General features: G+C 34.7%; 1 protein-coding gene across 17 annotated transcripts in view; it reads right to left on the minus strand.

The window, feature by feature from the left end:
• Positions 1–27,119, minus strand: part of SOX5 (SRY-box transcription factor 5) — a 993,366-nt gene that overhangs the window by 102,743 nt on the left and 863,504 nt on the right. For all 17 annotated transcript variants that reach the window (XM_081821346.1, XM_081821353.1, XM_081821350.1 and 14 more), the window contains one exon: positions 7,889–7,974. In XM_081821346.1, the coding sequence (XP_081677472.1) occupies positions 7,889–7,974 (86 nt within the window). The remainder of the gene's footprint in view (positions 1–7,888; positions 7,975–27,119) is intronic.

Consider the following 27,119-nt stretch of genomic DNA (forward strand, 5'->3'; position numbering starts at 1 on the left):
ATGTGGGACTTGATCCCGAACCCCGGGATCATGACCTGAGCCAAAGGCAGATACTTAACCGACTGGGCCACCCAGGCATCCCTAGGTTCAAGATTCTTACTGGTCCTATTAAGGTAATAACTTTTACTTACGTGAAATATTACTCCTAAAGTTGAGCTTTTCTCTATGAAAGGTTCCTTGAATAAATTAAAGGATACTAGTAATATCACCTAATTTGACAATTAGGTTGAAGAATACATTTCTACTATAAATACAATCTGTGAATCTGAAGACTGTTAGTTGCTCTCTCTTCTTATATATAAGCCAAGACTAGAAAATTGTGTAGTTTGTTTTTCTTGGTAACATGAAAAGTCTTTACACTTTGAAAATTTCACTACATTGGTATTGTTCTTAGATTTGAATCTACTGTTGGCCTCGAGCCTTGCAATCCTTTTATGTATGGTAATTAGCCACGAACCATTTTAGAGCAACCTAAGTATGTTTTGATTAAGAGAACATAGAATGCCATCAAGGAATGGGCATGGACTGACTTGGGAGCGGAAAACCTGGCGCTGACAAATAGTTTTATTACTTCAGTGTGAGCAAAGATAGGACTTCAAATACAATTTAAAGTTTAGCATTAATTTGATTGGCCATTACAATAAAGATGAGTTCTGTGGAAAAGCACACATGTACTAGTGTTTCTGTTAGCGTGTAATGAGATACCATGGAACTGCTGGAAACAAGGAAATACAGAAATAGCATGAAAAAGACACTGTTTGTACTGTCTCCATTGTCCAAATGTCAAAACAGCTCCCGGGAACCCTAGGGGTGGTAATAACTATGAAAGTAGTTCCTACCAGTTTGTCCTTAAAGGAGATTCTTGAACGCTGCTGGGTTCTGACTCTAGCCCATATGGGCTTGGAAAAGTCAGAGAAAATGTTGGCTGCACTTTTTCAGGCCTATTTGCATATGTTCTTTAGTATGCAGAATGTCTCTGTATATAATTTAATTGTTGGGTTTTTTGCCTCTATTAATACATATGCAAATGACTCACACTTGCAGCTGTGCTGTATTAATCATATGTGTGCTTCTGTCTGTCTGCCCTGCAGGCTCAGGGTCGAAGGGAGAGGAAAAGAGGGAATTCACTCTTTTAACCTGCAAGGAAGCTCACTCATGCAGACAGAAGACTGACAGCAAACAGCGCACCAGGGCTGCGACTGAAATGAGGAGCAGTTGAGCATTTTTCACCCTGTATGAAATGACGATCACCTGAAAGTTACACTGAATCGTACAGCACGTAGGTAGATAAAGATGAAGACCACCCTTGTAAGTAATTCTTTCAATAAGAAGGTAAAAATCCTTACATCCAGACCTCTCCATATGGTTATTTCTCCCTTATTGATTTTCTGGGCGTTTCTCTTGGTCAGACACATAAAGCCATGCTCAGTCACTTACAGTGCTCTGGGAAATATGAAACATTTATCTGTGTCCTGTCATAATTATTGACCTCCTTCGGAGACTGGCAGGAGGTTGATAAAAAGATGAACTTCAGTTTTTCATCCATGTCTGCCTTGATGTTACTCTCTATCAGATAGAAGCTTAAGCCATTTCCACCAGGACTTCCACGTACCTTTGATAGCTATGAAAAAAGATTGATTTCCGTTGATATTTTGTATGATTCATTCTCTAACTTGATCAAGAGTCATCTCTCATTTTCTCAGTCCCAGAGAATGCATGTTACTGATGGTACTGGTTACTGGAATGATAGCCCCATGTGATTTCAGTTACGACAACTTGTAATTCTGTGTCTTTATTCCAAAAATATTATTATGGATTTAAAAAGCAATCCTCCTGGAATTCATTAAAAAGTTTCACCAATTCAGTAAAAAATCTTGAATGAATGCTACTTGCTTATTTTGAGTAAAATATGACCATCCAAGAATAATTTCAATGTTTTTCCCTTTGCTTATCACTATTAATCATTGGTTGGAGTCGACATTTTTGGCTTCCTATAGGTAGAACAGGTGGCAACCATCTTTTGGCCAACACAAATACTGTATTTATAAAGTGAGAAATAAATGGATAAATATTTCCTTTAATTTCAAATCTTAGAAACCTAGCTAAAAAAATAGAAATAGTACATATATTATATTATAACTATTACTATTAAAAAAATTCATGCTGCCCATTAGGTAAAATGAAAACAACCACGAATATGAGAAAGGAATGTTCGATGGACTGTTGCCATCATTTGGTTTAATTAATTAGGAATAGATGATTCACTTAGCTTATTTTATCCAGGCGCAAAACTCCAAAAGATTCAAAGTGTAACTTCATTTGGCTTAAATAATTATACTTACTTTTTGATACTGAAATGAAGCTATGTTAGTTTTCTATACAAATCAATCCCTCCTCTAAAAAGAGACAGTATCAGGAGAACAAATGTCAAGAGCATCACTGGCTCTTGAAAGAAAAAAAAAAAAAGGTAGTCTGAAGAAAAAAAAAAGAAGGAAAGGGAGGAAATAACATAAAAGGGTAAACCCAGTATATGATATTGCTGAATGGATAGTTACTATTTTGATAATGCACCCTTCCATTATTTAGAAATCACTTACTTTAGTGTTGTGTAGGTAAGCTGAGCTGTATTGAGTCAAAGTACCTCTAGCAGTTCATACTCTTATGTATGTCATACATACATTAACAAACAATACAAGAATAGTCTAACATTACAATGTTTGGTCTTTTTTATATGTGTAAATTCTAATTACTTGAAAGGAATTACATAAACTGTAATAAATGCTAAAACACATTCTTTATGCAGCAGCCCATGGCTATGATGAGATAAATGGGGGGATAGAACAGGAGAGACAGAGCTAGGGATTTCTCATATACTAAGAATCTTCCAGGAGGGGCTGAAAAATATAAAGTTCCCAGGTCTTTAAATTAATATCACTTGTCCCAGAAATTAATCACATACTGCTTTGTTATATTATTAAAAATGATTATGACCGTTAGCTCATGATAGTTTCCTTCATTTTGTACGTACATACTGAGCACCAGCTATTTGCTAGGCATTAATCTGAGCACCAGAGATTCATTATTGAACAACAATAACAAAAATGACAGTCCCTGCTCTGGTGAAGCTTAGAGAATATTTGGAACAGACAACAAATAAAAAACATAATAAGTTAGATACTATGTTTGAAGATGACAAGTGCTATAGAAAAAAAACCGATAAGGGAAATAGAAAATGTGGTATCGCTGGGAGGGTTATTTTGTGATTTAAACAGGTTAGTTAGGGTAGGCCTCCGAGAGATGACATTAAAGCAAATTCTTGAATGAGGTGAGAGAATGAGCCTTCCAGGCAGAGGGAAGAGTATTTCAGGTAGAGGGACAGCTAATACAAAGCTCTAAAGTGGGAGCACACCTCGGCAGGTCAAGGGACAGCAAAGAGCTTAGTGTAGCTGGAGCAGACTGAATAAGGTAGTATGGAGCAAAACTATTATAAAAATATTTCTTTAAATACAGGTAGAGAAAATACTGTAGTGCTAAACATGGTACTAGGCATATAATGTTTTCCTAAGTTTATGTCATCACATTAGAATAGGTATAAAATTTCAATGGATATCTTACTGAATTCAAACTACTTATTTTTTTCTTCCATGAGCCAACGATGCCTTTGGTGTTCCATTAATCTAGACTTGGGGACAATGAAGTATTCCTTTAAAAAGTGATGTTTTAAGTTGCAACCTGAGGGAAACAGCAGTTGGCTTGGTAAAGGTGGTGGGTTATGGGGTTCCAGAAAGAGGAAACACCACATGCAAAGATCCAGAAAACTTGAAAACATCAGGGAGTCGTTTAAGGTTCTTCAAATAGGAAGAGGACATGATCAGATTTTCTAAAATCAGAAAGATCCATCCGACTAATGTAGAGTAGAAAGAGAGCATCAGAGGGGGGGCAAGATGAAGACAGACCAGTTCAGGGGCTAATGTGGTAAATTAGGCAAGCAGTGGGGGTAGCCTGACCAGAAGGGTACTAGTTAAGATGGAAAGAAATGGATGGATCCTTAATGTATTTATTAGGTGTAGTGAATAGACAGTGAATGAGTATGTGTAGAAGAAGAGGAAAAAAGGATAGCTCTCATTTTCCAGGTTGAGCAATAGATGGAATGGAGCCATTTGCTAAGACCAGAGAATGAGCAGGTCTAGGGGCAAGAAAGAGAACTGGTAAGGTGCATTTTGTACTCAGTTTATACTGTCTGTAAACACCTACATATTTCCTCTTGACAGCCAACAAATAGTTGTCTATATAGATGTGAGTCTCAGGAAAGACTGAAAAGCAAAAGAAACAGACAGATATTTCATTGTAAAAATCAATTTTTATTTTATATATTTTTTAAAGTAAGCTCTACCCCCTACATGGGGCTTGAACTCACACCACTGAAATCAGGAGTTGCATGCTCTACCAACTGAGCCAACCAGGCACCTCAAAAAGAAATAAATAAAATAGTGCCTTGGCACGTGTTAATTTGTATGCTTTGTATACATAATCCAGATTAAGCTATTTTTTCTTCATGAAAAATAAAACTAAATATATCACATTGCCTACACTACTTTAATTGCTCCTACAGTACGTAAATAAGGTGATTTTATTTTATTTTATTTTATTTTTTTTAAAGATTTTATTTATTTATTTGAGAGAGAGAGAGAGCACAAGAGGGGGCAGCGGGAGAGGGAGAAGCAGACTTCCCTGCTGAGCAGGTAGCCCGATGCGGGACTCGATCCCGGGACTCCAGGATCATGACCTGAGCCGAAGGCAGTCGCTTAAACAACTGAGCCACCCAGGCGCCCCAATAAGGTGATTTTAAAATGTAAGGTATATTTTAGGACATGGCAAGAATTTCATTATTTTTATCCAGGAATGTGAAATAATATTAAGTAATAAATAGTGGCTTAATTTAAAACATGTCATTTTGCTTGTCTTTTAACATAACTGTACTCATCTTTATTCTTTCTTTAAGGAAGGTCGTGGTTTTTTGGTTCTATTTAACATTATGTTATCCAGGTTATGGACAATTACATGCCAAAGACTGTTTCAAAAGAAAACACAAATGGCAGGCAAACAAAGTCAATGATGAGTAGGAATAATATTTATAGTGTCAATCCTTAGATCTGGCTGTTCAAAAAGAGAGGCTTGAATTAACATATATCTGTGGAAAGAGGGATGAAATGAAAATGCAACCTGAAGTAGATAGCTGTCCTTATGAATCTGGTTACTTCTTCCAGCACTGTGATGCATATAGCGTATTTGTATGAGTGCCAATTAATCAGCATTATTGCTATAATTTGATTAGCTTATTACTGAGTTAGCAATTGTCCTAAGAGGGGCAATGTCTCCAAAGTTTAAAATCTCCCGTACTTGGAGAAGCAACTATAATTGTTTAAAAATCATGGATTTTGGACTCTGTGACCCAGTTTTCTTCTCAAATGGAGATATTAATACATAACATGAGGTGTTGTAATAAGAATGAAATGAAAGCCTTGCCAAAGAACCTAGCATAAGAATCTAGGACTAAATCTTAATAACTGGAAGAGAATCTTAGTGTCTGAGAAGGACCTGGAAGTGATGGAGCCTACTCATGGTATGATTAAGAGGTAGCAAATGGGGATCTGATGGAGTCTGATTAAAAGCAGAGTTTGAAGAAAATTAAAACTGGCTCAAACATTACACCCCACTGAAATGAAACTTCTCAGAAAAAGGTATTCAAGATTGGGGCAGATGTTGGATAAGGGTTAAGATAAGACCTTCTGACTAGGTGTTGTAGTTAGTTTGTCTCTGACCCATCGGGGCAGGTCTGTGGGGGAAGAATCGAATTTGACTGTCACCTTCAAGGAAGAAGAAGGCAAGTATTATAGTCTCCTTTGCGGCTCTGGGGAAAGCTGAAGTCAAGGTCAGGGATCTGTGAATATAGTGTCAGGAATATGAATGGCAAAGTCAGTAGTAGAAGTCCTAGCAAAGGGTAGAGTCAGCCCACTTCAAAGAAAAGCCAGATAGTCTGCCATGACATTCTTTTGAAATGTGTTTGCATTTGAGTACCATTTTTAAACCATGAGCAAAAAATGTGTGTGTGTGTGTGTGTGTGTGTGTGTGTGTAAATGTTTTAACAGTAGCTAAGGGCTTACCACAAAAGAGTTTTGGATTATTAATTTTCCTATTATACCACAGTGCTGGTTTACTGAGACCCTAACTAAAACTCATATATTTTGTGTACTCATTTATGGGTACAATGCCACTTATATAAAAAAGAGTTTTATTCTGTTTATAGATCTGTTTATAGTGAAAGCAAGAGCAAATACGTTTGGTGTCTTTTTCTTGTTTTCTGAAAATGAAAAAAAATTTATAAGGGAACCTGACATATTATAAGGATGGAAATAAAAGAATTTCAAATATTTTAATAGTATCTCTATAGGAAAAGAAGCTTGGATTGTTGCCTAATGAAGCTACTTTCTACTGGAATCCTACAATGAAACATAGCAGATGCCTCCAGTTTGCTCTTGCTTCCTCTCACCATTAATCCAAGGGATTGCTGGATATTCTTGCCTCTTCTTTTAATTTTTAACTACTCTTTTTAGTTTTACCTTTTGCAACCACTTTCCCGTATTGTCGTTATTGCAAAGGATAACAAATATTATGCTAATCTAATTGTCCCCATGGCTCTAACACTTCCCAAGGTATTTCCAGCTCAGAGAAACAAACACTCACATTGTAGCTTTTCGCAGAAAAGGTAGAATAGGAATGACTGTTATTAACCTCTGTAGAACATAGTATGTCTCAGTTCCTTGCGAGTTCTTCCTGTGAGACTCGACTGGGTTTTCAGAAACCCAGCAGGTCTTCCAACAATGTCCTATGCTGACCAGATGTATCTGTCTCTTGATGCTACAATATAAAACTCTATTTTTTCCTTACAGACTAAGATCATCTATCATGACAATGCACTTTCATGAATGCAATTTAAGTTTATTAAGCACAACTGCTTTATATCTGGGTTCACAGGCATACTGTGTCTTTCAGACAGAGGAAAATATAAAACTTCTCACAGGGAGATTAATTCTATTATTAGATGATCTGTTATTCCTGTTAATTGCATAACTATGAAGTCCATAATGACAGAAACTAGGGAAGATTTTGCAGGATGCTGACTCAAAGATTTAAATAGTTAATAATGAAAGATACCTTTAATATAATATTATTGATATTTTTTCCAACTCCAGAGACAAAATTTCTAAAATCACTTGGACATCTGGTAAAATTACAGTAAAATTATCACTGACATTCTTGGGTATATGAGAATATGTATTATTCAGGGCTACAAAGGTCTTAACTGGGATGTCTGGATAAAGTTGCGTTCGTTTAGGTGCTTGCGTTTTTGGTTTACTTATCTTTGCTTGCCCAATGGAGTTGGCATTAGCAGGAGAATAAAAAGACCTACGGAGTCCATAGTACTTGGTGTCCTGAACATTTTTAAATGTAATTTTTGTCAAGTTGCCTTGATTCATAACAATCTGTTTGAATGTCGTGGACAGTTTTTGTTCTTATCTCAATGAGGACCATTCTATGATGAAATTATGTTACACAGTCCTCAAAGCAAAATTAGACCCATTTTTGTCAAATCATAGCAGGCCATAAAAAATTACAATAAGCTGCCTTTAGTACAGAAAACAGGGCTACAAATAATGAAAAGGATCAACATCTCAACTTTTGGTTGAGGATCAGTGCAAGTAAATTCAAAAACAAAAAAAAGGGTGAGACAAATATCACTCGGCAGTTTTATTCCGCTTTAACATGATAATAGCCGTCTTCGATATTTACTTAACCTTGGTCTCTCCTGCATTGTTTCCCGACTTACCTGCAGTTGGAGCGGGCCTAAGCCTGGTGTTGCTGCGGCAGCAGCTGCCATGGTAGTTGGGATCAGCTGAACAGGGTAAGGGTCACCTAAGTAAGAGAATAATAGAGGTGTCAGCACCTTTCATCTACTCTCCACCTGCAAATTAAACTCGTGCATTCACTCTTTCCAAAAGCCTTCTTTTGTGTGCCTTGCTGGGGCCTAATGAAAAGCTCTATTGTGCAGCCTTTTACTAACACTCTTTTCACAATTCTGGCTGAGAGAGGAATGTGAATAAAAGGCACAAGCAATTAAGGCGGAAACCTCATCCTTTTTTCATGATGTATTTAGGAAAATGGGAGGAAAAAGTGTGCATTGATCAGAGGGCTACACACACACACACACACACACACACACACACCCTAACAGTCTTGATAGGAGCACACCAACTCTCAGCACATTTAAATTGTTATTACAAAAGGAACTTAACTAAACTTAATTCTATTTTAACAAACTAAAGATTTAAGCCAAATAGCTTATCTTTTGAATGTAATGTTACTGTCTCAATTCAAATAGCCTCTTTAAATAATATCCTGCGGACAAATTCATAGCAAAGAAAACATTTTATGCATTTTTGTTATATAAAATACTGGAATCTTTATTATCCCAGAGATAAATGTTTATAAAAACATATTATAAAGAAAACAGAAAATAGATGGTTTCTCCCTGAAGGGTTTCTGTTTGTGGTGATATCTGAAAAAACAAAATCTTAGTAATTCAAAATTAAAGTTTTAATACATGTGATCTATAAAGATATAGAAACACACACAAATATATATACATATATACACATATAGAAGATTATAGGGTATGTTTTTCATGCAAATTTTTTCCACTTAGTAAAGAAGCACATACACTTTTTGTATAGAGCCCAATGATATGCTAACAGATATGTACATTATCAATATTTGAACTATTACCATAGTAAAAACTAAAAAAGTTATAAGAACCATTTTCTAACATATAAAACATATTGTTTTAGTAATCTAGTTTGTGAAAAACTTGTTCAATGTAAATGTATGGAAAATATAACTGAAAATAACTCAATTAATACAGTCATTCAAAAATATTTATGAGTATCTGCTATGTATCAAGCACTGCTCTTGGTACTAGAAATAGAGTTTTAAAGAAGACTAATATGCAAAGGATATTTAATGAAGCTTAAGATTTGGGGTTCTGGGAAAGGCCCCTAGCAGTATGTTCAAAGGATCATATGTTTTTATATTTGTCAGCTTTTTTTACTTTGTTGTGATTTCTTTTTATAAATGAAAATTTTTTTTCACTTCTATGTGTGTTTTTGAAAATTATATATATATATATGCTTAAAACAATGATATATAAATAGATAATTACATATATTCTTAAAGTGGGCCCCCAAATTATATTTTTCATGCTTCAAAATATCTGAATCCACCATTGCTGATCTGGGCTTCCCAGAACTTACAGCTTAATGGGAGAAAAAAATAAAGATAATTCAAAGATTAGTAGAAAATACAATGACTGTTAAGATAGGGAAGTATATAACATTAGGCACTACACTGTGGGTGTCCCAAACCTAGTCTAAGAGGTCAAAGGTGGTCTCCAGGAAGAAGTTATGTTCAAGCTGAAATCTGAATGAAGTGAAAGCTAGCCAAACAAAAAAGAAAAGGAAGAGCTTTAAAAAAAAAAAAAAAGAAAGAAAAAGAAAAGGAAGAGCTTTCCTGGAAGGAAAACAATTTTCATGAAGACTTGCAGTCAAAAGGGAGTGTTCTGTCATAGCCCCATATTGCTGAAGTTTAGGGCACAGGTAAGGAAGTAGATGGGACTGGAGAGGGTATCAGGGGCCAGATTATGTACAACATTATAAACAGTATTAAAGAATTTAAATTTTATTCTGTAGGATAAAGGAAACCATGAACATGGAAAAAAGATGAGCTGAGTAAAATCACTTAGCCTAGACGTTGGAAGCTGGAATCAATAATAAAAAGATGCACATCTCTGTACAACACAAAATAATGGTCTGCACTAGTGTGGTGATATTGAGATGGAGAATGATGGGGAAAGTGAAGGGATAAAAAGAAGAGGAACTGACAAAACTTAATGATTGTTTACATGAGAAAGTAAGAGAAGACTCAGGAATGACTTTCATGTTTTTCACTTTGTTGGGATTGCAAACATAAACGAGAAGCAAGATTACCAGGTTGGGCCTGCTGGGGAAGGGGGAGGTGGGGAAGGGGGTAAATAATTCTGTTTTGGACATTTTAAGTTTGAAATTATTATTAGATATCTGAGTAGAGATATTCTGTGAGGCACTTGGTAAACATGTCAGGATTTTAGGGGAGGAATTCACATCAGAGACATAAATTTGACAGTGGTCAGCATATATCTGGAATTTAAAGCTATAAGCCCTCATGATACCATTTAGAAGTTAACTGTAGGTAAAATATAGGTCCAAGGATTGGATTGTAGAATATGCTAATATTTATAGTCAGGGAGATAGGCAACTAGCAGAAAAATGGAGGAGAATATAAATTTGATGTTCCAGAAGCCAAGTAAGGAAACATTTTAAGTAAGAGTGATTTTTTTTTCAAATGCTGGATTTAGTAATGTAGAAGTCATTGGTGACTTCAAAAAGGGCAATTTCAGTGGAGTGGAGGGTGAGAAAGCCTAATTGGAGTGAGTGTGATCAACAAAGGATGATTAAAAGTAAAACTGGAGGCAGAAAGTGCAGACCCTTGCTCTTCAAAGTGAAGTTCTTGAAGAATAGCATTGGTATCACCCAGGAGTTCCTTAGAAATGTAGAATTTAAGACCCCACCCCAAATCTACTTGGGCAGGCACCCTCTAAGACGGAACCCCCAATGACTCCTACTTTCCTCCTTGTATTTAAGTCCTAGTGTAATCCCCTATCCTTGAACAGAAGCCAAAGTGTTGAGATATTAGGTTACATGAAGACTCTGGCTTTGTCTTGTTTTTCTTCTCCCCATCCTTAGCCTCTCTGTCTTGAACCAAGCAGCTGTGTTAAGAGGTGCCCTATGGAGAGGTTCGCATAGCAAAGGAATGATGTCTTCAGCCAATAGCAAGTAATAAGGTCTGCCAACAACCAAAGGAGAAAGCTTGAAAGCAGATTCGCCCCCAGGTCAAGCCTAGAGATGACTACAGTCCAGGGCAACACCTTGATCACAACTCTGTGGAAGAGCCTGAGCCACAGGTATCCAATATGGCTGTGTTCAAATAAATGTTTGATGCTTTAAGCCACTACCTTTTGGGAGAATTTGTTAAAGCAGCAGGCATATACCTTCTGAATTAGAATTTAAATTTTAACAAGAGTCCCAGATGATTTGCACTCATTTGAGGTGTGCTGGAATAGACAATTCCACTGAGGTGTTTTGCAGTAATTATTGAAGGACGTGTGGTCAAGAAAACCTTATTTAAAAGGTATCTACCTGTAAACATTATAGAATGCTTGTAAGCCAGCAAGAAAGATCCAATAGAGAAAAAAACTGATGATATAGGAGAGAGTGGACAACTGACTGATGTTACAATGGATAAGGTTTTATTTAGCATTTAGCATTTTTAATATTTAATCTAGAAAACACTATCTGAATTTATAAAGTAAAGGGAAGTTTAGATATATAAAAGCTGAATTTGTATTATGCAAAGTAGCCAAAATAACAAATATTAATGTATGAGTATTAGAATAGGCAACTTAAATGCTAAAACTATGTAATTTATTTATATTGCTCATTTAATCAATATAATCCTACAATTAACTATAGCAAAAGTATAGAGGCTATGGTGCTCTTCACAGTGATAATTCATTTTATATAATTTAGTTTCCCTGTTGTGAATTAATCAATAAACCAGCACTTATAACATCTACCATGTGACCAGAACTCTGCTGGGTTCTTTGGGAGACAAAACCAAACCAAACCAAACCAAAAGAAACCTTGGTCTCTATCTACTACACGTCCATCTTTTCTAATTAAGTGTTGCTTATTTGAGTAGTACTAAGCATCCATGAGTTCTTTAGGAGTTAAGGGAGAACTAATTCCAGGCTTCAGTCTTTAGAGAATAAAGGTAAAAATAAGAATGAACTTGGACTTGAAGATTTGCAGATGAAGGGGGATAGATGTTTTAGGTAGGGTGAAATGCATCAAAACATGTGTATGACACGCTGAGGGAATGGAGAGAAATCAGTTTACCTGATAGGTGATAGAATAAAGTAGAGGGAAAAGAGGCTGAAGTCAAGGAGCTGGGAAACTTTTCATACCCCAGACTGGAGGATATTTGGATACAACAAGGAAATTGATATGAAATGAAGTTTTAGCAAGTGTCACTAAAGAAGTTAGGTAATAGGGGGGTTTTAAAAATGACCCAATCTCTAACCTGAGATTTTAACTAATGAACTTTAAATGAACACATACTCAATTTCTTATTAACCACTAAATGTTAGTAATTCAGAAGTGCCCAAAATACCTATGCAGGTGTTTGCTATCAATCCAAATGTGTGAATAAGTCTGTGTTGTTCAAGGGTCAATTGTATACATATGAATGAATAACTATTACGTTATACACATCCTATATGTGTGGGTGTAAATGCATGTATATATATAAAGCATTTATACATATGAATGAATGACTATTATGTTATACACATCCCATATTGTAAATGCATGTACGTATATAAAACATTTATACATATGAATGAATGACTATTCTGTTGTACACATCCCATATTGTAGTGTGGGCATAAATGCACGTATATACATAAAACATTTACACAAGCTAAATAATTTTATATATGTGTAATGGGCTGAGTTGTGCTCCCTCCCCCAAAATTTACATGTTGAAGTGCTAACCCCCAGTATCTCAGAATGCTACTGTATTTGAAGATAAGCCTTTAAGAGGTAATTAAAGTAAAACGAGGTCATTCGGGTGGACCCTAATTCAATGTGACTACTGTTTGTATAAGAGGAAGAGATTAGGACACAGACAACACAGAGGACAACCAAGTGAGGACAGAGGAGGAGAAGATGGCCATCTACAAGTCAAGGAAAGAAACCTCAGAATGAAATCTACCCCATGGACACCTTGATCTTGGACTTCTAGCCTCCAGAACTTGTGAAAAAAATTTTCTGTTTTTAAGCCACTCAGTTTGTAGTATTTTGTTATGGCAGCCTGAGCAAACTAATATAATATGTTTGCCATACATGGTCACATATCAGTGTATTTGATGTTTAATTGGAGAAAACAAAAGACTCACAGCATGAATTAAAAAGACTGCAATAGCTATTATGTATCTTTAATCGTATATAGTTTCCAAGATATAATTATATAATCATAAACAGGATATCAACTAATTTTCAAAGTTTGTGTCTAAGGCACTGTTCAACATACAAACATACATAATTTGAAGCATGTCTACCTTATTGACAACTTTTCAGGCCCAGAATACCCAGAACTAGTTTGATTGAAATTTGCTCCAAGTTACTAAGTAAATACAAATACAATAACTGTGAAAATGGCCAATACAGCAATTTAACTCTTAATTAAATTCAAAATATATTACATGCATGTGCTGGTGTCTGAAGTGAACACAGAATCTATAAGACTTTATTTTTTTTTAAAGATTTTATTTATTTATTTGACACAGAGAGAGAGAGCACAAGCAGGGGGAGCTATAGAGGGAGAGGGAGAAGCAGGCTCCCCACTGAGCAGGGAGCCCTCCCAGGACTCTGGGATCATGACCTGAGCCGAAGGCAGGCGCTTAACCAACTGAGCCATCCAGGTGCCCCCAGAATCTATAAGACTTTAAAAAACAAGGTCAAGGGTAGTTCTTAATGGCAAAAGAGAAATTCAGACCTGTTGAGGAAAAAAAGATCTTTTATTGAAGTAATTACTGTCATCTACTATTTGTGTCATCCCTTATTTAACTGTACTAAAAAAATATTACAACAGGTTTATTTTGTAAATACCTCATCAAGTACTTAGTAAAAATTAGATAATGGAAAATTCTGACTTTTAAATTTCAACCATGTGTAAGTTATTCAAATTGACTTTCAACTAGTTAAAAGTAATATCTTTTACTCTTTCCTAGGTTTTAACCATTTGAACAGTTTTTCCCTAACCCTTTCCAGAATTAATTTGCTTCTATTTCAAAGCCAAGTATGGAAAATTCTAGCTCAAAATAAATTTTTCAAAAAGTTGAAAAATATACTGAGGCATCTTAGTCAATTGTTTTTAGAATACAACCTAGCTTATAGTGTCTATTGATATGAGATAGCTAGTACTCAATAACCCAATAACCCCTCAGAAAGCATGTTAATTGCATTAGTGTTAAAGTAATGAATATTTAGATAATAATTATCCCCACTGACACTAAGAAGGATTTATTTCTATGATATACGACAGAGTAAGAAAAACATTTTCCAACAAGGTTGTTTAGGCTGAGGAAGATTGTCAAAACAAGTATATTCTTACCCTCAGTCAAGGACATACACCCTTTCATCCACTGAACTAATATAAATGTTCTGGAAAGTTTTATGGCTTTATCTTCACTGAAATAAGGAGACTCATTCCTTTATTAGCCCTCCGTGGTTTTGTGTTTGTTGGTTTGGTTTGGTTTTGCTTCCTTGCCAAATACCAGATTGCCTCTGCTAGGTGCTGTGAAATACAAAAATTAATATCCATACACATAGACACAGACAACCCCAGCCCTAGACGAGTTCCTGATCAAGTGAGGGGGATAAACATATAAGCCAACCCAATGATACAATGAGCAAACTAGAAGGTGGTGTAAAAGGTATTCTGGAAACCTGAAGAAAAGAACTTAACTTGGAAACAGTTTCAAGAAATGTTATTTGTTAAAATGTCTCTTTAAAAATGACTAGTTTCACTACCACATTACCTTTCAGCACCATTTTACCACCTACTTTCCATGTCTTCTATTTGCTAAAGAGTCCCACAATAAGCATCCACCATTTACTACTAATTTCCTCCAATTAATCATCTCCTCAGATCATGACTTAAAACACTCTGCTCTTACCATTCTAACTTCCAGGTGGAGGGAGCTCTGTAAGAATCTAAGAAAAAATGAGGTAAAAAGGACACTATAGATAGAACTTTTGAAGAAAGGTGCTTTCTTTCAGCTCATGGGCCCAAAGATGAATTGGTGGGTTCCTTCTGCTTGGAAGGAGTCCCCTGCCATTGATAGGGTGGTGTTAACCATAACCACTATCCTTTACTGACCCCTGCTTCCGATTATATTTTAATATTCTCAGTGTATGTGATGCCATAAGGGAAGGGTAAGCTCTGCAGCTAAAGAAGTAGGTAGAACATATATTTTACAGAGTCCTGTGTTTCACTTTGAAGGCAATGTTAAGTCATTGAAAGATTTTAAGCAGGAAAGTGACATAGTCTGATGGGTGTTTTAGATAGATCAATTTTGTGGCAAGGGATCGAATCGATTGAAAGAGGGAGAGACTGGAGACAAACAGACTTGTTAAATACCACTTCAGTAAATCAAGTGGGAAATGATAGTGGCCTACACTAATCATAAGGGAAAGAGAGGAGGGAATGAACTGGGAGACAGACTTGATGACCAATTTGATGGGAGAAAAGAGATACAGGAGAAGAAAAATAAAAAGTTATAGTTTGGGCTTTTATTTTAATACATAGTTTAAAGAATGACTAATTTTTTACCCAAATAGTTATTCAATTGCTCCAACATCATTTTCTGAGTATTCTCCTACTGATTTGAAATGTGGGCAACTAGTATTTGTTGACTTTTAGCACTCTATTAAAATGTTTTACATATATACATATATAAATATACATATATACATCCATATATATGAACATATTTATGTGTGTGTATAAAATCTCATTTAATCTTCACAATTCAGTACTGTAGATTTATTATTATTCTCATTATACACACACACACACACACAAATGTACAGGATCTTACAGTTTGTAAGTACTATAGACATTAGTACTTCAGTAAAAAAGTATTGTTTCAGAAAACATCATAGACTATTTTTAGAACAGTATGCAAATACAGACTTCAATTTTCAAATAGATATATGCATTTAGTGTTCCTTCAACTAATACGTATCTAATACTATGTGGAGGACACAAAGAAATAAAACGTATAGTCTTGCCTTGATGACACTTTAGGTTACAAAAATAAGATATACAGATACCAAAAGTGAAATAAAACAAAGCCACATAATTAAAATCAAATGAATGAGAAAGACAGTAATTACCAAAGAAAGGAAGAATTTACTGGAACTCAAATCACTGAAGAAAGAATCAGAGGAAGAAAGGGCTAGGCTTGGGTTAGGTCTTCAGATGAGAGAAGTCCATGAGCTGCAGTGCCTGATGCACAATAGATACTAAACATCCGCTAAATGAATAAACGGATGAGCTGAAAAGTAAGGATGAGAGGAAGCCCCGATGGTTTTTCAGTTCCTCTAGCATATCCAGAGCATAAATATGTCCCTGAGTTGTCTCTTCTTACGTCCTCGCACTACTCACTTGTCATTCCTTGCTTTATAATTTACTCTTAAAACACAACTATTTATAGGTCCATGTACACCCTATTCCATCTCTTGCTTCCCAGCCTTCATTCAGACTACTTTGTTCTGTTTGGAATGTTGTTTCTGTATTCCTCCACCCCGGCAACTTCTTCAATTGCTTTGTTGTCCTTCATCCTTTGGAATTTGACTTAGGGGTCCCCACTTCAAGAAGCCTTTCCTGACACCTTCCACCTCTCTTAAATTTGAATTCACTCCCTTTCCCCTGACTTCTGTTAAAATTGTAGGCATATGTCTATCATATTACATCTGTCATTCTCCCCAAATACACTATGAGCATCCTAAAGGCAGGGATTATGTTTTACTCATCTTTAAATCCCCTGTTCTTAGTACAGAACTGTTAAAATGCACAGTTCTGTTAAAATGTTTTTTTTTATTGACTGAATAAATGAAGAATATTTATTTAATTAAGAAATTAACAAATATCAAACACAGGAGGCCACTCTTCCCATATCAAAAGCTTACAGTTTAGTAGAAGAAACAGATTGTGAGCAAATAATTATACAATAAGGAACAAATTAGTTTTTGTATAGGGTTTAATTCAAACAATTCAATTTAATTCAAACAATTCAGGGTTTAATTCAAACAATAATGAAAAAAAGATGATCATTTACCAATGATACAAAAGTACAATAGGGAATAGAGGGGAAAGAGAAGTCTAGGGTTTGGGGATATAAGGAAATATGGACCCAGAAGAGGTAAAGAATCTTCTGTAAAATATTTTCATTTATCAAATAATTCTTTTATAATATTCCATAATCTGTCTCTTTTGTAAATTTTGATTTTAAAGCAATTCATATCTAATTGAATATTTAAAAGTAAATAATACTAATTTCTAAAATCTTAAAATAATTTCTGTTCACTAACAAGAAACCATTATTATGATGTCATTAAAGCACCTGAGCATGGTCAAGGTGTTTACCAGAAAAGATGTTATATATAAACAAATGACCAAAACAAAATCTTTCATCATCGTGACTGTTCAAATTACCTTAGACTTTCTGAAATCCAAGCGAGGTGAACTTTGCTTTTTATGGTAATAAGCTCAGCTATACCTCCTCCCTCCCTACCTTTTAGGTAAGTTAAATTTATAACAATTCCACTAAATCATCTTGTGGAATCCAAGTTAAGAAGTTCAGAAGAACTGATATGGTATACACAAGTTTCGATAAAGGGGCTTACAAATGCAGAAAATTGTAAAACTGTAAAGCCTTTATTGATTTGCTAGAATAGTATAAGACTTTAATACTTGAAACTTTTTATAAGGAATGCTAATATTTTAGAGTAAACTCTCATAAAATAAGTAATAAATATAAATATTTCATATGAATTTTATTTGAGAAAGTAAAATTAATAATTATCTCTTGTCTGACTAAACATCTATTTAAAAGAAGATGTTTTGAGGTAATTGTTAGTTCTTCACTGCTTTGTCATAGGTTAACTTTTTCAGTAAAGGACTTTTAAAAATGAGGTGGCTGGGTGATAGACATTGGGGAGGGTATGTGCTATGGTGAGCACTGTGAATTGTGTAAGACTGTTGAATCACAGACCTGTACCTCTGAAACAAATAATTCATTATATGTTAAAAAAAAAAAGGAAGAAGATAGTAGGAAGGGAAAAATGAAGGGGGGGAATCGGAGGGGGAGATGAACCATGAGAGACTATGGACTCTGAGAAACAAACTGAGGGTTCTAGAGGGGAGGTGGTGGGGGGATGGGTTAGCCTGGTGATGGGTATTAAAGAGGGCACGTACTGAATGGAGCACTGGGTGTTATACGCAAATAATGAATCATGGAACACTACATCAAAAACTAATGATGTAATGTATGGTGATTAACATAACATAATAAAAAAAAGTCATACTGACACACACACACAAAAAGAAATATTTTTATGTCTTTTAAATGGAGCATGGCAAATGAAAACTTTATTCTACTTAATTAATAGCTACCCAGTTGGCTAGAGATGATAAACTTTTTAAGAAATGCCTCTCAAAATAGGAAGAAATTTCTGATTATAAAAGATAGAGCATTCTTTCTTTACCTCTTTGCCCATAAATTAAATGAATTCTAGCACTAATGAAAATTCCTGGGTTAATTATCTAAGAAATCTGAGTATCCCTGAAAAGGTGACAATGAATCAAAGAAATTTCCTTTTCCTCCTGTATTTCAGTATTGCTACTAAGGCATCATTTAAGCTATTGCATGATAATTCATTTTAAGCTGCTCGAAGAGAATCATTAATTAGGGAACAGCTTCTATATCCGAACCTACATTAGACTACTGTGTCTACATTTTGCTTCTGTGTCTTACAAGGATATAAATGGCACATAGAAAAGCACCCCAAATGATTCAGGATTAAAAGATTAAATATATATTCATAGTCTGTTTGCTTGTATGCTTGTTATAAAAATATTATAAACTCCCTTTTAGGAAAATCACTATTTGAAAGTAGTGATTTAGAAGGGGGCATTCGTATAAGCCACTTAAGACCAAATCAAATGCTATTTCTCTTTTATTTTCCACTTCTAATAATAAGGTTTAGCAAGCATTTCATTTTATGACACCTTTTATAGCCTTTCCACTTTTCTGTCTATCATTGATATCCTTCCTCCTGGAATGTATCCAGAGTCCGTGATCTGCAGGTTGAGAACAGGAAGTTTCCTAAACTCTGAAACAATAAGGCTATGAGCTATGCGTTTGGGATGATTTATGGTTGAGAGCTTTCTACTAGAATGATATATTTTAGACCTCTGAAAATTAAGAAATATTATGGAATAGCCCCTCCCCCTAAAAAATGAAAACCAAATAATGCAAAAGTCCTGGTCAGAAGTACAGAAGCCTAGAATCAACTCCTGAAATTCTTTTTATTATGTCACATCCTAAATGTTCAAAACAGACTTATACATTTAAAAATAATAATGATATGTTATACTTATATAATAATTTAAATTCCTGAGAAATGCCTATACTCTCCCATCTAGTTTTTACAATCTCCTTATGAAGTGGGTAGGGCAGACATTATTGTAGCTACCTTAAAGATTAAAAAGCTAAGGCACAAGGAAGAAAATGACTAGCCTAAGGGCACAGAATGATATGAAATGGGATTGTGACTACCAAGGTCTTTTGATATCTTGTTTAATTTTTTCCCTAACAGAATTTATTAAATCCAGACAATTAATAGTTTTGGATTACAAGTCTCATTGATGCTTATTTATAGCTTAACTCACACCAGCCAACTTTCAAAGTTTTAGTCCTTCCATTAACCAACTAGGAGAGCATTAGAATTTAGAGGCAACCTCTCGGGAAAAATGTTCAAAAAGGAACAAATTAATGAAAGTAAAATGCCATATATTGGAATAGAACTGGTTACATGAAGAATTCATTTGGGGCAAATATGTGCACACAAAAATGTTTACCTTAGAATTATTTAACTGTAAATATTGTATACAAAATTAAATGTTCATTAGTGGGGAATGCAAATAAAATATGGTAATCCAGATTAATGAATATGATGCAGGATAAGTGAGATCTAAAATTAGGGAAAAGAAAAGATGGCCATGATTTTTTTTATATTCCTAATATAACATTTACCCTCACATACCTTATATATTATGTAGTACATACCAAATATATAGTATATATGTATCATAGCATATACATTACAACCTACAAATATGTTCAGATCATACATATTACATATTTGTATCTATACATAAACAGATGTATATACATATGTATGTATAAATAAGTACATATTTATATCTATAGTCCTGGGAAAATAAGTACCAAATTGTTAACAGTGATAACCTCTGGGGAGTGGGGTTATAGGGGTATATGAGTGTAGACAGATAACTTTTAGTTTCTGTTTTCTATACTTCTACATTGAGGTTTGTGTAGTCAGCAAGTGCTATCTTTAATATATTAGGAAAAAATGTGAAGGGTTGTTATGAGCTGACTATATAAATAGGTTTAAGAAAATACTCTTTGAACATAGAGCCAAAATAAATTATTAGGGAAATAGTACTATTTAAAAAGTAGCTGTAGTTCTCTCTGCTTCTGCCCTTTCCTCTGCCTGGAATGGAGATATGGCGCTGGGGAAGATACCCAAGACTGTGAGCAGGAGCCATAATTTCAGAAGGTGGTATAATAAATAAATAAGAAAACAAGCCTGGGATCTCCTATCACAGACCTACCATAGGAGCAATGTTTGGACTATTAGGTAAGTGAAAAATATTCTTTCACCTTGTTTAAGCTAGTATTATTTTGGTCTTTTACAGTAGGTAAACCTAATACAGTATCTGATTCCACATGATATTCCAAGAGCATGACTTGTTCAGTCCTCATGGAAAATATGTATCTACTGTAGAGTTAGAGTCAAATGCTCTCTTCTACTGTTTTCTTAACTACTTTTTCTGCTTCCATATTTTCCTATCAACCTCATGACTAAAGTTTGCCTTCTAATGGAGTTTTTTTACAGTGAAAGAGCATGCATACTGGAGAACAGAGGCGTCCAGTATCATTGACAGTTACATTTATTCAATTAAAATAATGTATTGCTCTTGTAGGCTTGTACTTCAGTCTGATGACCTTAGTTTCAGCCTGCTACAGAGATGACATTCCATGTTTGCCATGGCCAGAAAAATATGAATTTAGAATTCTGAGGGGTAGGCTACACTATGGCAAACTTATATATATATATGGTAACACCACCTTTTGAGGCCTCTTGGCTGAGAGCACAGAGTGTCATTAGCTGACTCTCCATTTGGCGACTCTGCATGATCAAGAATCAAGTCAAAAAGAAATTACTGACCCAAATGGGTTTATATTTAAATTGAATGGCATGCTTATGTTCTTTTGTGTTAAAAAAAGCAAACAAGATGGATTAAAAGATTAAATATATATTCATAGTCTGTTTGCTTGTATGTGTGTATTTTGTTGGTAGAGCGTGTGTGTGGGGAGGGCTGGATCAAACACTAGTTACTAACATAGCTCAGTTATCTCACAGAGTTATGATGCTTAAAATTAGTTACATGTCTATGTCTTATAAACAATAAGGCACAATATAAGCTATTATTTTTATACCAAAGTATGACACTTTGTCACAATAAAGACATGTACATCTCCCTTTTCTCAGTGATGAATTTTGTAAAAATATTATAAACTCCCTTTTAGGAAAAAAACACATTTTATTGGCCTAGAAACATCTTTCCCATGAGAATTGGAGGGTGGCTGACACCATGTAATTGTGGAATGTTATATACATTTCTGCACTCAGTTCTCTTTACTTTTTAACCATCTCATATTTTTACATCACCAATCTTACTTCTTGCAGATGGGAATTTAAATGATTGGCTGTTTAGGTACCACAGCAATTCTTTAAAAAATATATTTTATATCTATTTACTAATAGTACTAATTATATATATTTATGTAATAAATATATAACAAATAATATAATATCTATATTTACTAAGCTCTACAACAAAGTCTGGTTCATTCAAAGTTATTGGTTTATAAGATGTTTCAGGGGGAAGGGGGTAAAAAGAAGAGCTGGTTACAGTAATTTTAAAACACGCAAACACAGAAGCCTGAATATATGATTACATCCTGTCCTCTCTGCTTATGTACAAAGAACCTACAGTATGTGATCCTGACAACACATGTTTCCTATTTTGTCAGTTTGATAAAAGCGTACCATGTCAATGGTTTTTAGCTTGTGATTTGGTGATTGTTTCAGCACTGATTGTCAATGACCTGTATGTCAGCTGACACAGCTGACACAGTTAAATCAGAAATTAGCATGCAGTCTCCTAAAATGCCAGACACATGGACCCTTTACACAAGAGCGATATAATGGAACCCACATGATATCCCCATTAAACAATGAAACATGTGACATTAACCAAAAACAGGAACACATCAGCAAATATGCCTGAGGAGGTTTATGGTATTTAACTCCTAAACATTAATTTTATTGTGGTGTATGAGGAACTAATTAACTGAGAGTTTCCTTTTTTATTAGAAGCGGAAATACTGTTCAGAAAACTGATGAAGAATAAATACAGCATATTTTAAGTTTATTAAGCTTGGCTCATCGACTTCTATTTATTTAAGCTAATCTCATAAGGCAATTAAATATTTCAATCAGTAACTTTATATGGCTCTTTTATTTAGCACATTTCTGAAAAATTAATCAACATGTTAAAATGCAGAAAGAGTATGTGAATATATTTCCATTTTCATACAGCCAGAACAATGACTAAATACATTTTCAATCACATGATCTTTTCCAACATGAGCTTTGATAAATATACAAAGGGAAAATGACAACTGAAAAAGTTAAAACTTGGTGATAATAATGTAAATAGTTAAGGCTAAGTTTGTATCTACATGAGACAAACGGTTTCCTTCAGCACTGTAATACTTTTCTCTAAATAATTCTATTTTCCCAGTCAGAGGAAGCCTCATTCAGGTGTGGCAGAATGAGTTTGATCCTAGATAGGATATGCAATGCAATTAATTGCCAGGTGTGGTTTCAGAATCTTTTTTTTCCCCCTTTTGAAACAGGATCTGTGTTTTGCTGGCACAATACTAGGCACCACTTCATATATAATCCTGTTTAATCTCTATAACAATTTAAAATGGGTGTTATGAATCCACATTATAGATGAGAAAACTAAAGCTCAGTAACCTGCACAAGGACAATCAAAGTAGCAGAACAAGGCAAAACTTGATTCCAAGTCCATGCTCTCTCATTCCAAGTACCTTTCAACTAGTAATTGTCTACTTGACACTGGGTTAATTAAATCAAAACGAACCAAACAATTAAATGTTTGAAATCATATAGACACAGGAATCAACTGGTATAGACAAATGAATCAACTGCTTATCTATATAATATTGTCCATATCCCATAAGTGCAAGATAAATTTTGTTATAATATCCTGTTCTGTGGTTGTAATACGATAGGTCAACACCAATAACTTTCTAGTAAAAAAGGTCATAATAGGTTTTTAAATGAATATAGACTAGACAAGACCAAGAGTTCCTAAAATTCCTTGGATTTAGGCACCATCAGCGGCTCAATAATTTTTTCGTGGCACCTGAAGGACAAAAGAAATACCCAACTGCTCCGTTTTGTCAAGTAGTAAGGTCCAAAAACTAAGGTAGTTTATGTAGTATCTGACAGATGCCTCCGTATTTTCCCTGAAATTTTAAAATATGCTGTATGCCCCTGTGGATTTGCAAAAGCATCCTGGTACCTTAGCACACGGTTCGGGAACTTTAGCATGAGGCACATGCCTATCTATGGGGAAAGACTCTATCTGTAGCTATGCGATACATTCAATTTGACACTTTGGGCTTAACTCTTGAGCCAACTCTTTTACAACTGTTTGTTTTAGACTGTATATAGAAAATGGGTTATTTTATTGGATTGCCTTCCTGTAGATTTTTTTTATTTCCACATAAAATGTGTTCCTGTCAAAAATTTCTAAGGCAGCTATTAGAATTATATAACTAGAAATTTTACACCCAAACAGAAAGGAGAGGGGCAGAGGACTGTAGTTATTAGTAAGAAGAGAAACACCTATTCTTCTCATTTCTGCCTATAAACTATATGTTCTAAAGGAATAGCATTTAACCTTGAGGGTGGGGTGCGAAGAAGTCATGTGTTATGGAAAGAGAACTGGAAATTGGAGTCAGTGAAAGTGGTATTAACCACATTATGACCTTCAACCACTTTATCTCAAAAGTCTCTCTCAAGTTTAATATGCTAAAACCAACATACACATTTCAAAATTATTCTGAATTTTGTTAGTTTTTTTTACCATGATGAGCAAACACAAAAGTGGTGTCTTCTTGCCAACATGAAAGTACTGTATAGGAGTCAAAAGTATGTACAGTTTATTTCAAAACTATCTACCTGAAACAGTTTTGTGGTTCACAAGTTGAAGATCTTGGTTAAGCAAGAGGTTAGGATTTCAGTGAGATTTTCCAGCAGAGGCAAAGGGACTATCTCCTTGGACTCTTCAACCACCCAAAGTGTATTTGAACCAATTCATTTGTATACCATTTATTTTATTATTCAGTATTAGAAACTTAGTTATTTAGTTTTAAAATTTATTTCAAGAAATTTAATCACAGTTTTCTGATTAAAATGAGCAGGCACCTACAAATATAATTTAAAATTGGGATTTTGGGGGCACCTGGGTGGCTCAGTTGGTTAAGTGTCTGACTCTTGATTTCAGCTCAGGTCATGATCTCAGGGTCCTGAGCTAGAGCCCTGAGTCCAGCTCAGCATGGAGTCTGCTTAAGAGTCTCTCTCTCAAAAAACAAAACAAAACAAAAAGAGTCTCTCTCTCCTTCCCCCCGCCCCTCACCCCCATCTCCACTTGCATGTGCACATGTGCATGTGCGCTCTCTCTCTCTCAAAAAAAATTGGGATTTTTAATTATGCAATATAAAAACTGGGGTGTGTCTACATATAGCAACTTAGTTGACAGTTTTCATAGAACTGACAAGTTAAATATACAGATTATTTCATTAATTTCTTCCCCTGAATGGAATGGTCTGTGAATGGAGTTGATTGATCAAATCAGTGTTTTATCAATCAAGTTATTACATATATTAAAATATTCAAATTTAATAATGCACCATTATTTTTACCTCCTTAGAAGTTTGGAAGTATTTTTAGATATTAAGAAATAAGTAGGAAAAGGAATAACTAGATATGGATCCATGAAGAAGTGCAGTTTCATGTTTGATTTCACTAATAGCAAATGCCAGAACACAATCTGAGATTCTGATAATACTACATTAATATTTGTGAATTTATCTACATATTCATCGATAAGAGTGGACTACAACATTCTTTAAAGCTTCTTTTCTATCTAGACGGTTTGTTCTGAATTCTTTGGCTGTACTGCTATTTTCTATTGTTTACTGACCTTCATTCTAGCAATTAAGAGAAAATCCAGCACCTCCATTCTGTAGGTCCCCATTCAATGCCATATTTCTACTACTACATTTCTCAAAGAGAAAATATCTTTATGTGCAACTGAAAATTTCCTTTTTGGAAAACAGAAGATGCTAAATCAATCGATGATGGTTAGGGTCCCCAACCTTTTTTTTTTTTAAGATTTATTTATTTATTTTAGAGAGGGAGAATGAATAAGCACAGGGAGGGGCAGAGGGAGAAGGAAAGAGAGAGAATCCTGAAGCAGACTCCCTGCTGAATATGGCGCCTGATGCAGGGCTCAATCCCAGGACCCTGAGATCATGACCTGAGCCAAAACCAAGAGTTGGCCGCTTCACTGACTGAGCCACCCAGGCATCCCCAACTTATGTTTTTATTTTACTTTTTTACCGTTGAGAACATTTTAACTTTCTTGTGTAGTTCCAGAGACTTTTATTTTATTTATTTTATCAAGTCATGTAGTCTAAACAGAAAAATTTATCATCAATACCTTCTATGAATGGATTGATGAAAAGCATCTGAGTTTTTGATACCAACAAATACATGTTTCATATTTACTTGAAACTCAAATCAAGATGAATTGGTCAGACTCTTTCATTGAGAACTACATAATAATACTCAAATTAAAATAACTGACGAGTAGAGAAGTCACATATGGTGGGCAGTTATGGAGGGAATATAATAAGAAGGCCCCCTAAGGAGAGATGGCAAGATTTGTGTCCTTCCCTGTCTCTGTTCTTTCCTGCAATGTGATTAGGGAGGAATAGTCTGGACTATTTACTGATTCCATCCAAACTGACTCAAAGTGCCAGAGTGTCAACAAGGGTGGTACTTTCTTTTGCTACTGGCTTCTTAGTTTTAGAGTTTGGCATGATGCTAGCTTGAAGCTTGCCAGCAGCTGTAAAGGCTTTATTCTATTTTATTTCCAAGGTTACAAAAGAAATTGTATTATTTATAATTTTAATCACCAAAGGTACAAATATCAAATGGTTAATATATGAACAATTTTAGAAAGGGAAAAATTTCTCCATGCCACATCACATTAACATTGAACAAACATAGTATGCCAACTCTGTCAAATGGGAGTGAGGTAGAGGTGTTCTTGAACTTTTCCAGGCCTAGAGTTACGCTATTGTTCATACTCAATATGGTTTTCTCTTCAGCACAATATTTGCTAATGGGACTTATTTCTACAGTTGCTTAAAAAAATTTCTTTCTAGAAAACAGAACTAGTCTATATGTATATATTGCAGGTGCAGTCTGAGGCAACTGATGATTTTTAAAAGTGTCTTATTTTTTTTCACTTTAGTAACCAAGGTTACCAAAAAACACATTGGCAACATGTGTTTAATGTGAACAGTAATTCCTTAGGAAAATGGAAACAAAACAAAACAAAAAATATTTTATGATTAAAAATGCAGAATTTAGTGTAGCAATAGAGTTTAAAATTCTGTATTTAGAATTTAAATTATTCTTATAATTTAAATATTTAGAATATAAATATAGCCCTTAATTGTAAAAATATGTTGGTGTTTCTGGATGAATCAATCTACAAAGATAGAATGATGTGGAAATAATACGGAATGAATAAATTCAGGATCCAGAGTGAGAACACTGTCTTAAAACATATGAAATTGA

This window comes from Leptonychotes weddellii, chromosome 5, assembly GCF_054177405.1.
Source record: "Leptonychotes weddellii isolate Sample4059 chromosome 5, ASM5417740v2, whole genome shotgun sequence".
In the NCBI taxonomy this organism is placed as follows: domain Eukaryota; kingdom Metazoa; phylum Chordata; class Mammalia; order Carnivora; family Phocidae; genus Leptonychotes; species Leptonychotes weddellii.